The sequence below is a fragment of the Eptatretus burgeri genome, chromosome 1, assembly GCF_056783735.1.
Source record: "Eptatretus burgeri isolate ZD-2024b chromosome 1, Ebu_testis_v1, whole genome shotgun sequence".
Classification (NCBI taxonomy): domain Eukaryota; kingdom Metazoa; phylum Chordata; class Myxini; order Myxiniformes; family Myxinidae; genus Eptatretus; species Eptatretus burgeri.
In genome coordinates this window covers 146348406-146361710 of record NC_140961.1, presented here as the reverse complement: position 1 = coordinate 146361710, position 13305 = coordinate 146348406, and the positions used below count along the sequence as shown (strand labels likewise).

The 13305-nt window shown below is 29.5% G+C and overlaps 1 protein-coding gene across 1 annotated transcript in view; it reads left to right on the top strand.

Annotated features, from left to right (window-relative positions):
- Nucleotides 1-13305, top strand: part of LOC147035705 (sulfotransferase 1C1-like) — a 110302-nt gene extending 96997 nt beyond the window's left edge. Inside the window, exon 7 of the mRNA XM_085847027.1 lies at nt 12909-13305. Coding sequence (XP_085703153.1) covers nt 12909-13024 — 116 coding nt within the window. The 3' untranslated portion in view covers nt 13025-13305. The remainder of the gene's footprint in view (nt 1-12908) is intronic.

The following is a 13305-nucleotide window of genomic DNA, read 5'->3' as shown; positions in this document are numbered from 1 at the left end:
GAAGCCTTCTTGCTGTCATTTATGTATTAGAAATATATGTTAGAATAATATTATGGCACGAAACACCTCCCCATCTTCCCATAGTTAAATCATTTTGTATTTCCTTACTTATTATATATAATCCTGTTTTTTCTGTTTTCATGAGATAAACAAGGGCAAAACCATTATTATATTTACCCTTATTAAATTCTTTTATTTGTTGTTTACTAATCGTAGCCCCACAAAACTCATTCTCAATACCAAGTGGATAATATTCTTCCTTACGAGACTGATTTAATTGTTCCAGGTCTTCGAGGTTAATTTTAAATGACCAATTATACCCTAAATCATTCATATCATACCCCCATTGTTCTATTCTCATACAAACGATACGCCCTTCTTTATAAAAATTTATTTTAATTCGAACTGTGAATTCTGTATGACCTGGAGATAATATCAACACTTCTGTATCTTTGGAATACACAGCCGTTTTATTTAAGTATATATATTGTGATAAATCACTTAATCTCACCAAGTCATTCGCTTCAGTTGGGGTTGGATAATTTTTTAATTTATAAGCATTTTTCATGTTAATATTTTTGGTTATATTATATTTATGTCGTTCAGCCTGTGCCTTTGTGTAATAATTTGATAAATCAATATCCAGTTCTTGAGATACACCAAAGATAGAACCATCTTTACCAACATGTCATTTATATTAGATTAAAAATAATATCATAAAAAATTTTATTTTTGTTGAGTTGAAATAACACATATAGACATAATTGACCACAACACTTGGAATTTAATTCTTGGACTTGAAATTTTTGATAAACACCATTCTGTAAGAATTTTATAACTTCAACAGGTGGTGGAAGACCAAAACTATCAAAATAATATTTGTCTTGACGATTAAAAATACAAACCCAATGAGAACCGTTCCCATTATTATCTTCTAAGTTCATAATAATATTCTTTGTATGTTTCGGCACATTTGTTAATTCATCTCTCATACAAATAACCACATTATTAATTTTTAATTTCTTACAATATTTGGCAAGTTGTAAATTTGATGTTGTATTCTTTCCAAATTCTTTCAACCACTCATCAATGCTCATTTATTTATTAGAAAGATATAATCCATTACCTCTTTTCGTTAATTTTACACCTGATTGTGCTATAGAAGAAAGCATATCTCCAACTAACAATCTCGCTTTATCAGGCAGACCTTCAAGTTTTTCAGCAAAATCTACAATTACACCACTTCCACTAATTTGTTTCTCCAACTCTTTGTTATGTCTTTCCAATTCTTTTTGAGCCTGGAGTTGAGCCTTCCTTTCGTTGGCAGTTTTCACCGCTGTTGAAATACCACCCGTCAATGCTCCAACCGCACTTAAACCAGCAAATAAAGGAATTAGAAATGGGAGAAATCCTCCACTCGTCTCTCTTATTGAATATTTTTTCAACATTGGTTTTGTCATTTTAATTTTAAGTGAGCCAGTGTCATTCAAGATTTTAACCTGTTCTCTTGTGAGCAAAACATCAATTCTTACTGCTCCTTTTCTCTGAATTGTATTAACGTTAATCGTACAAGGCTTTTGATTTTGAACACAAGATGATAGTTTTTGAAGATTGATTTGATTAACATATACCCCAGTTGGTACTTTGCCACTCATTTATTTAACAAAAAATTATGTGAGACTAATCATCACACCATTATCTGTATTAATCTGCAATTCTGTTTCTTCCAAAAGCAAACAATATGTATCAACTTCTTCACTCTCTCCTCTTTCAATGTATAGGGAAGTATCCACTCGATTAGACTTTATAGTTTCCTTTTGAGCGCTCAGGTCAAACGCATAGATTGTATACAAACTTTTAAATGCTGTCATATCCAAAATAGGTTCTTTATTTCCATTACTTTCACACACCTTTTGGTAAGACTTGTATGCTTCAGCAAAATCATTTTTTTCCCAATTAATTTCCAATCTATCTCGTGGATAAAATGTTCCATCTAGAGAAACGCGAAGTTGTTTCGCCTTAGCATTATCACTCAATGCATTATTCTTATCAGTCGCAGTATCACCATCTGGCTTTTTAAAAATCATCCACAGATATCGTGGCTTTCCTTCCAGAACACCCAAATTCCATGTGTAAGTAGTTTGGTTGAGTTTAACGTGTTGACATCTTCTTTTGAGGTATGATACACTGAGTGGTTTCTTTGAGTTAAGTCTTCGATTCAACATCTCTTCTGTTTTAAGATTAGGAGTATATTCACTGATATACCAACTCATCTCCTCAATTACAAATTTATTCTGTTCACCAAAAGCACTACCAACACCAAAAAGCAATCTATTTTCATTATCATTCCTTTGTAGTTGAAATCTAATTTTAAGACCATACAGAACTTTATCATAATCACAAAATCCAAATATACCTTTAAGAGGAACTGCCACAGTAAAACTATTTTCTGCTTTTGTATCATCATTATACATTCCTTTCCTTTGAATATATCCAGGGTCTGTGTTTATTCCCGTTGACATATCAGGAATAAAACCTTCGACAGACCCCTTTCCCATTCTATCACTGAATGTATAGAGTGTAAATTTCATCATTTCAGATACAGCAGAGACATAATCAACCGCTTCAACTTCTTGTGTTCCAATATACAATCGCACACTATCAAACATTTTCCAGAAGAAATCATTTACAAGTGTAGCGTTTGTGTTATTCCCAGCCTTAGTGAATTTAAATTTACACAACAAGAAACTTTCGGAGAGATTCAAATAGGTTTGTTGATTATTTATTTCAAAACTTTTTGTACCATTTGTATTCCAGTCTGTTCCAGTTATTGCATTTACCTTGAAGTAATCTTCTTTTTTAGTGGAGTTTGAGATAATAACAGTATCATCATATAATATAATAATAGTATCATCCAAATCATAGATACTATCAATTGCTTCCATACTTGTATTTATTTAGGAAAAGAGATGTTAAAACTTTTCAAACCCTGATCCAAGTATTTGAATTATTTTCTGTCGTTCTTGGGGGGACAACTGAGTTTTGTCTTTCTTAATTTCTTTTATTGCTTGTAATTTATGAGATTCCTTCTGAGCATCTTTTATACTCTTTACAGCACCTGCTACATTTCCCACAGCAGAAGCAGTTGAACCAATTAGATCTTTATGTTTAAGAATAGTTGAACCAATACCCATGAGAGTATCAATTATCCCATCTCCTCTAAATTGATGTCCAACACCCCTTTGTCTCTTAGGTTTATAGTATCCTCTACCAAGATACATACCTTCACCCTTGTAGTATGGGGAAAGGAACATCCCATCCCCTGTAATTATTTTATATTTTCCCAACTCGTGTTTCCTCACAATAACCATCGTATTTATTTATTGGAAAACTTCACGTAGGTGAATTCTGATAGATATAACTTCTCCATTAAAAGAAATCACACGATTATCTTGGTCGGTTATCCTAAAATTTACTCTGTGTATGGTTTTTCCTGACACAGGTAGATAAACCAAATTTTTAGGTTCCATATTGAATTTATAACCAATTGCGGTTGAGTATGCGCTGAATGAAAATATTGTATTTGTTTTTTTCCATCATTATAAGCACCATCAATCAAATCACAGTGAATTAACACCGAATTTATTCCTGAGGATATTTGAATGACATTATCACTGTAAAAAGTCCCATTAGTTTCAATCTTTTTTGAGGAGAAACCCAATAACTCTCTAAATGAATTATCAATTGTGAAATCAACCTTGTAGTTATTTTTAACTTTAATCGTTGATTTTGAAGTATGTTTTTGGATGTTTATAACAATATTTTTTGGTTCATCACCCTGTTCTTTCATAAGACGAGCAATTTCGGAAGATATTTGAGAAATCTCATATGCTCCGGGTGAGACTGTTATCGTTTTGTATCCACTTCCGGGATTATAACTAAACTTGTCATTTTTATTAGTTATATTAAATAAGGTATTATAAGTTTCCATGGACAATAAAGATGCCTCGTATTCTTTTGTTGTGTCAAGTTGTAGTGGGTATGGGAATGAAGATGTGTGGTCGCTTGTTGTGAAATTGAAACTAAGGATTGTGCTTCTCATCTTATTTAATATGAGATAAAATGTCTTTATATTGAGAATTATTAATTATTTTCATGTTCATCAACTGGTCTAAAATGGCTGATGCTTCATTAAAACAATTATTTCCAGCCTTCTTACTGCCTAACAACAACAACAGTCTATTAACTAATTGCGATGGGTCATTTGAAAGAAAACTAACACCTGAACCAAGGATACTTAAAGCCTGAATAATGTGTTTCTCCTTCTCATTCTTCCTACTTTTACCAGAAAGAATAACCTTATAATTTAGAGTGTTCAGCAAATCAATATATACTCTATCATCATTATTTTCCATATCCAATGGTTTATCAATATACTTTGATTCATCCCTCACAGTTGAACCTTGTCTTCCATCTTTTGTGAGAAGAAACATTAATCTCGGAGTTAGTTTAACAGGGGGTTGAGCAGAACTTAAGAACCTTAATTCATCATTAAATATCAATACCTTTTCTTGAACAAGATGAAATATTGCTGGTTGTTCTGTTGGAATGAGTCCTGCTTTGGTTTTTGAATCCGCTGAATATTCATTGTTTTGAACAGCATTCACAATATAATCAGGGGGTTGATTAATCTCTTCCAGTTGTTGAAATAAACCTTCATCATATTCTAATTCTCCAATATGCTCTAATTCTTCCTCCGTCATTTGACTGAAATCTTTTAACATTTGGAGCTTTCTGGGAGTATATTCTACTGTGGGAACTGTGGAAACATCTTTCATTTTTTCTTGGGAAGTTTTTAAAAGTGGTTTAAAAAATTTCTCTTGTTTTCTTTCAAATACTTCTTCGCCCGTTAGTTTCTGTCTGCGTTTCTTCTTTATGTCTTCCTGCTGTTTTACAACTTTTGAAACCAACTCTTGATGTTCCTTAAATCTTCTTGCTCTTTCTTTTGTATCCATTTATTTATTGTAAAATATCATTTAATGAATTGTAAAGATTAACAGGGAAATTTTCCTTTTCTTCATCATTCAAGTAGATGTGTTCAAATAAATCCTTTTCTTTAAATATTTCATCAAATTCTTTATTAACATTAATGCGAGTTGTAATTTCTTCTTCACTAATCCTTGCATCTCTGCTTTTCATACGTTTGCGTTGAGTTTCTTCATCAACATCAAAACCGAATGATAAAATCTTCACCCCGCTCAGATATTTAATAATTTGTCTCGTTCCTTCTGGATTAGTTTCTAATATCCCAACACCACCAGATTTTAGTTTCTTTAACTCACTCTTACAATGTGAATATTTTGTTGTACCAAGAGAAACCTCCTCAAATATTTGTCCTTCATTCCTCAATCGCATATGTTCCTCCACTGAAATATAGTGATAATCTTCACCTTTTACTTCTCCAGGTCTTATTGCTCTAGTTGTTGTTGATACAATGCGTATCACGGGGTGTTTTTTAAGTAAATTTACAATATTCTCATTTGTACTACACAAGAACCTTGATTTATGAAAGTTTTTTCCAGAAGCAGATTTACCCACAAGATTTATAATAATAGTTGTCATTTATATATGTAATTGTTTATAAAACAAAAAATATATCCCTTAATATCTCATCTTGTTTCACAACAATATATTTATATTTTTCAGTCGTGTGCTTCATGTAATCCTCAAATTTCTTTTTACTACATAATGTAGAACAATTATCTCTCCAAAAATTATTGATATCTATTGAATTTAACTTGAATAAAATAAAAGTATGAGCATTGTTTCTGATGGAACGACGAGGAAGTTGAAAGTACGATTGACTAAGATAAATACAATTACAAGAAGAATGTCTCCCTCTTGTGTAGTCGCTGTCCATTACTGTTTGGTTTCTCTCATTAACACAATCATCAAAGATAACGAGGTTCTTTTTTGATTTATCCAAATCTTGGGGAGACGGTATATCATCTGTATTATCACTAAGAATACAAGTTATAGGATTTGATTTCTTTTTACATCTCTGTGTATCACAAAATAGTTGAATTATATCTTCAATGTTATAATCATTTAGGTTTTTTTGACGTTTAAATAAACCGATTATATCTTCTTTTTGAAGACCAGCATTAAAACCTTGTGAGAGTAGTTGATACTCTGGTTGAAAACTCGACTTTGTGAAAATTATTAAATTATCATAATCTAAAAAGTTGGGAGTGAGGAGCATTTTTAAAAGTAAGCAGGTTTTTCCACATCCACTTGAACCAACTATGAGACATCTTAATGAATTTGGGAGATTTTTATGGTTGTTAAATTTTATCTTATTTTCCCAAATAGGTAAAAAATCATTCATTTATATATTTAGAAAACAAGTTATTTAATTTATTATTGGCTTTTTTAGAAACTCTATATTTTATCCTAAGTTCAGGTTTAATTTCAAGATAATCCATTATTTTATTTATACAATATCTTGTGTTGATATTTCCCTGAAAATTACATCCATGAATAATATATAACAACAATCCTTTGAACATTTCTCTTATACGTTCAGTTTCTTCCCTTGTAAGGAAAGGTGTGTTATCATCCTCATACTTTACATTCATTTCTCCAATCAATCTTGTAAAGTAATTCATTTTTGGTGTAAATCTAAGAGAATTATTTTCCTTTTTATATTTTTTATTATCATTAATTAGAAGATAATCACAGAATATACATTGTTTATAGGCTTTTGACTCTGTGTTTAATCCCCCTCTTTCACATGCAGGACAATTCTCAAATTTGTCATATGAAGAATCAGGAAAGTCTAGCATATTTATAAAGTAAAACTTTACTTAAACTGAAATTCATCTATACTTTCAGTTGTATATTACCATCGATATCGATATACTTTTTTTCATTATCAGATTCAACGACAACATTTTTTATATTAAAGGTAATTTTAAAATTATCGTTAACTACTATTGAACGAAATGTCATTTCACCTGATATATTAACATCCTTTATTTCATCAGGATTTACATCTTTAGGGTTGTTGAAAAAAATACAAATTTCTCCTTGCATATTACAGATGGTCTTACCTTTTCTTTCTAAAGCTTCATCCATCAGGTTTTTGTTCTTTGATACTTTTTCTTGTTTCATTGCTTTTTCTAGTTTTGAATATATTACTAGAAGGAGAGGAGAAACTTTTGTTAGAGATACTTTAATTGATGTTCTACCAGGTATACTAAAAGCCCTTCCACTGAAGGAAATTGAAGAACTCATATTATTTACCATAATAGTTTTTATCCAATAGTTGTTATATTTATCTTTGTTCAATTTTACATCCTTAACATATTTCTCAGTATCTTTAACAGATGAAGAGATTGATTGAAACTTGTCTTTTGTGTCTTGAAACATTGTATTTATTCAGTGAAAAAGTTGGAGGATAAAATGTTTTTAAGCACAGATTCACCTATAAATTAAACGAAATTTTCATCAAGAAAATTTTAGTTTAAGCAAAGTTTTATTCTATAAATATGGTGAATACAACGTACTGCGATGTTTGTAATCACGAATATAAACATTATAGAAAACACCTCCGAACCAACAAACACACATTTAATCTATTTCATCAAATATCTCCTCTTGAGTTGGAAAGAAAACATTGTGATATCTGTTCAAAGGATGTTTTGAAGAGTAGTTATAATAAACATCTTCAATCACAAAAACACAAGAAAAATGAGTTTAAAGTAAAGGGAGACTATTATATTGAAAACACTGATGGGGCATTTAAAGGGCATATAAAAATAATGATTTTTCAATTTGGAGAACCCGGTCCATCATCAATAGCTGAATCAATTGAAATAGTGAAACCCGATGTTGAAAAATTTATTAAAAAGACATTAAAAGAAATGAAAACTTTAAAGTTTTATATGGGAGTGAAAATGAATATGAAAAGACAAGATGAAGAACATACTCCTTATATGAGAACAGGTCTTCATTTTACAACATCATTTCAAGATATTTTGAATAGTGGGGTTTATGAAGAACTATCAAGACAAGAGGAGGATGTTGATAATACAGTGGTAGGAAGTGGATTCAATATTTAAAAAATCATCTTTTTAGATATACACATTCTAAAATCAAACCCTCTTAAAGCTTCTTCTTATATTGAATTACCAAAAGAAATAAAACTAAAGAAGGCAGTTGTTAATATTAAGAACAATGATAATAAAAGTTTTCTCTGGTCTGTTCTTGCTCACTTTCATCCACCAAAATGTAATTCAGAAAGAGTAAAACAATATATGAAATATGAGAATACCTTGGACATTTAAGATTTTAAATTCCCAATGCCACTAACAGATATTCCTAAATTTGAGAAAAAGAATAATCTTTCTATTAATGTATATGGATTAACGGATACAAACAAAGTTCAAATATTAAAAATTTCAAACAACTATAAAAATGAAGAAACACACATTGACCTTTTATATTTTAGTGTTGGAAAGAATTCACATTACACATACATCAATAATTTATCAAGATTAATCTCTTCTCAGGTATTCAGAACAGCAAACAAAATATATCCTTGTAAGCGATGTCTTAATTCATTTCATACAAAAGAACGATTAGAACAACATTCAAAATATTGTAGTAATCATAAATCAGCTGTAATTACAATGCCTAAACCTGGTGAAAAGATTTCTTTTGAAGATTATAATAAATCTATCATGCACCCATTTGTGATATCCGCTGATTTTGAATGTATCCTTAAAAAGATAAATACTGCTTCTCCTAATCCAAAAGAACCATATACAAATAAATATCAAAAACATATTCCTTGTGGTTTCTGTTATTATATCAAATCATCTGTTGGAGAAAAGTATAACAAACTTGAACATTATCGTGGAAAAAATGCTTCACAAGAGTTTGTAAAACGATTAGAAAAGGATTGTATAAGACTCACTAAATTAATGAAAGAAACAAATGAACCGATGAAATTAACCAAAGAAGAAAAATTAGAATTTAGAATGAACAATATCTGTCATATTTGTGAGGGGGAAATTAAGGAGTCTAAAGTTAGGGACCATTGTCATCTTACTGGTAAATATAGAGGTCCCGCTCATTCCTGTTGTAATCTTAATTATAAATTACCTTCTTTTATTCCAGTCTTTCTTCACAACAGCGCCAACTATGATACACATCTATTTATAAATGAACTTTCAAAAACACCAGGGAATATTTCTGCCATAACAAACACAAGTCAAAAGTATATTTCATTTTCAAAAATGATATTCACAAAACCTTTAACTCGTATTTGGTTTCTAGATTCTTACAAGTTTATGGGAACACCACGAGCCTACCTCGCAACAAATCTAAGCTCCACGGACTCTTTTCCAAATCTTAATTAATTCTTTCCAAAAGAGGAAATTCTCACTAAAGAGGAAATTCAGATTAAAGAGAGAATTCAAAGTAAAGAGGAAACTCTAATTAATGAAGAAATTCTAACTGAAGATGAAATTCTAATTATAAAGAAAATTCGAACAATGAATGAAATTCTAACTAAAGAGGAAATTCAGATTAAAGATGAAATTCTGATTAAAGAAGGAATTCTTACGAGAGAGGAAATTCAAACAAGGAATGAAATTCAAAGTAAAGAGAAAATTCTTACAAGTAAGGGAATTTATCCTTATGATTATATGGATTCATTTATGAGATTTAAAGAAACACAACTTCCTTCAAAAGAAAGTTTCTATAATAACCTTTATGAAGAAGAGATAAGTGATAAGGAATATAAACACGCACAAGAAATATGGAAAATATTTAAGATAAAGAACCTTGGAGAATATCATGATTTATATCTAAAAACAGATGTTTTATTGTTAGCTGATGTGTTTGAGGCTTTTAGAACACTCTGTCATAATAAAAATTGTTATGGATTAGATCCTGCCCACTATTTCACAGCTCCTGGTTTAGCTTGGAGTGCAATGTTGAAAATGACAAAACAAGATATAGATTTAATCAGTGATGTTGATATGCTTTTGATGATTGAGAAGTCCAAGAGAGGTGGAATATCAAAGTATGTTCAAAAAGATATGCGAAAGCAAATAATAAATATCTCCCAAATTATGATAGTGAAAAAGATAGTAATTATTTGATGTATTTTGATGCTAATAATTTGTATGGATGGGCAATGTCTCAATCTCTGCCTTATGGTAAATTAGAGTGGGTGGAAGAAAAGGATTATGAAAAGGCTTTGATGAATATTGTTATTTCTTCTCAAGAGGAATTGAATGACGAAGAAGAAGGTTATTATTTTGAAGTTGATTTGAGGTACCCGAGTGTTCTTCATAATAAGCATAAAGACCTTCCTTTTGCATGTGAGAAAGAAACCCCAAAGAAAGAATGGTTCAGTGATTATCATAAAAGTTTTAATATTAAAGGCAAATCAACAGAAAAGTTATTAACAACATTCTATGATAAAGAGGGATATGTTTTGCATCAGAGAAGCTTAAAACAGTTTTTGAGAGAAGGATTGAGAGTAGCTAAAATTCATAGAGTTTTAAAATTTAAACAAAGTCCTTGGGTGAAAAAGTATATTCAATTCAATACAGATATGAGAGCAAATACAAAAGTAAAATTTGAAGGGGACTTTTATAAATTAATGAATAATGCTGTATTTGGAAAGACTATGGAAAATGTTAGAAACAGGCAAAACATTAGATTCGCAACATCTTGGAAAGAAGCTTCGAGATTGATAAATAAACCAAGTTTTGAGAGAGAAGAGGTTTTTTCAGAGAACTTTTCTGCAATTCATATGAAAAAGGAAAGTATTGTAATGGATAAACCAATTTATATTGGAACAGCAGTTCTTGATTTATCAAAGATATTGATGTATGATTATTTGTATAATGACTTAAAGAAAGAGTATGGTGAAAATGTTTCATTGTTGTATATGGACACTGATAGTTTTATCCTAGATATAAAAACTGATGATGTTTATGAAGATATGAAGAAAAATATTGGAGTATATGATACAAGTAATTTCAGCAAGAAGAGTGAGTTATTTTCCAAAAAGAATGAAAAGGTTATTGGTAAGTTTAAGGATGAGTTGGGTGGAAAAGTAATGAGTGAGTTTATTGGATTGAGAGCAAAGGCATATGCTTATAAGTATGGTGAACAGATTGATAAGAGGTTAAAGGGAATAAAGAAATATGTAATAAAGAAATCAATAACTTTTAGAAATTATTATAATTGTTTGATGAATAAGAAAGAAGAATATAGGAAAATGAATACAATAACAAGTTATAAACATAACATATATAGTGAAGAAGTAAATAAAAAGGCATTAGGAGCCTTTGATGATAGATTTATTTTAGATAATGGAATAGATTGTGTTCCATATGGATATTGTATGATAGAGTGAATAGAATAGATTGTGTTTTAACGATGGGAAGATGGGTTAGGGGTTTTTAGGGCTACCGCCGCGTTTTTTCACAATATATAAATGGTTAAACCAAGTATTAATCAAACCAAAGAGTGGAGAAAATCTCAGTCTTGGTATATAAATGGAAAACATAATGAATGTGAAAAATATCAAATAAGTCTTATTGAAAAAATAACTAAAACAAAGGTAAATAAAACAAATAAGCGAATCAATTTAAAAACTAGTAAGTTAGAGGATGTAAAGAAAAAAATGAATATCCTTGAATGGACTGAAAACTTTGATGGTTATCAATTGAACAATGAAAAAACAATTTACTATAATCTCAAAATGATATGTGGCTCAGGAGGTGGTCAAACAAGAGCATTAAGAGAAGTTTATCATTTCGTAATGGCACAAATGGGGTATCTTAAAAAATATAAAGATTCAAATGTTTTGTTTGTCAATATTTTAGATTGGGATTATTGTGCAAAGAAAATTAAACTATTGAAGGAATTTGAGAATGAACAAATCTTTATAGGTTCAATGAGTGAGCTGTTCAACCCCCAGGTGTTCAATTCAATGAGGTTCAACCTCCAGGTTAAAAGGGGAGACAAATAAATATACCTTGGGATAAAAAGGGGGTTTATTTTTAGGGAAAAAAAAGGGAATCGCTGAAAATCCCCCATTCATTTACATGGGGAAAAGTGAGCCAGAACCAGTATTCTTACCCTACCAGTATATGTATGTATATATATATATATATATATATATATATATATATATATATATATATATATATATATATATATATATATATATATATGTATATATATATATATATATATATATATATATATATATATATATATATATATATATATATATATATATATATATATATATATATATATATATATATATATATGTATATATATATATATATATATATATATATATATATATATATATATATATATATATATATATATATATATATGTATATATATATATATATGTATATATATATATATATATATATATATATATATATATATATATATATATATATATATATATATATATATATATATATATATATATATATATATATATATATATATATATATATATATGTGTGTATCATAACCCATTTATGGATATATATGCATATATATGTATATATATATGTATATATATATATATATATATATATATATATATATATATATATATATATATATATATATATATATATATATGGATATATATGTATAACCATCCATTGTTTATCAGTATCCCTCCATCTTGGCCTTAAAATCTGCTGTTGGTGTTTCCTCCGTTTCAACTCTTCCTTTTGTCCTGTTGTGACCTTATCCATTCAGTCTACCCATACTAGTTCTTCCACAATCCTCGACTTTGTATATGAAAAAAAGGAATCCTTTTAATTTTTTTTTTTTTTACATTTCAGGTGAAGTTGGAGATTGGAAGAATCACTTGACTGTGGCCCAGAGTGAAGCCTTTGATGCCTTGTACGATAAGCACTTCACCGGAAGTTCCTTGACATTCAGACACACATTACCATAAAATGTATTACTGTTAAATCCCTCAAATGACATCAGAAGACAAATCCCAATAATAAGACCACTTTTTGGAGTTTGCTGTGAATTATTCTTCCTTTGTCATTTCTCTTCTCTATTCTTGTTGAGTCAACCAGGTCTATCAAGATGTATCAACGAATCTGAGAAATGTCATTGTCGATGAAAATAAAAGCTCATTATTGTTTAAAGTGACAAACTGTGATTTATCATTGCAGTCATGCATCAGTCCACAATTTGTTTTCAATGAATAAAAACTACATTTTTCAA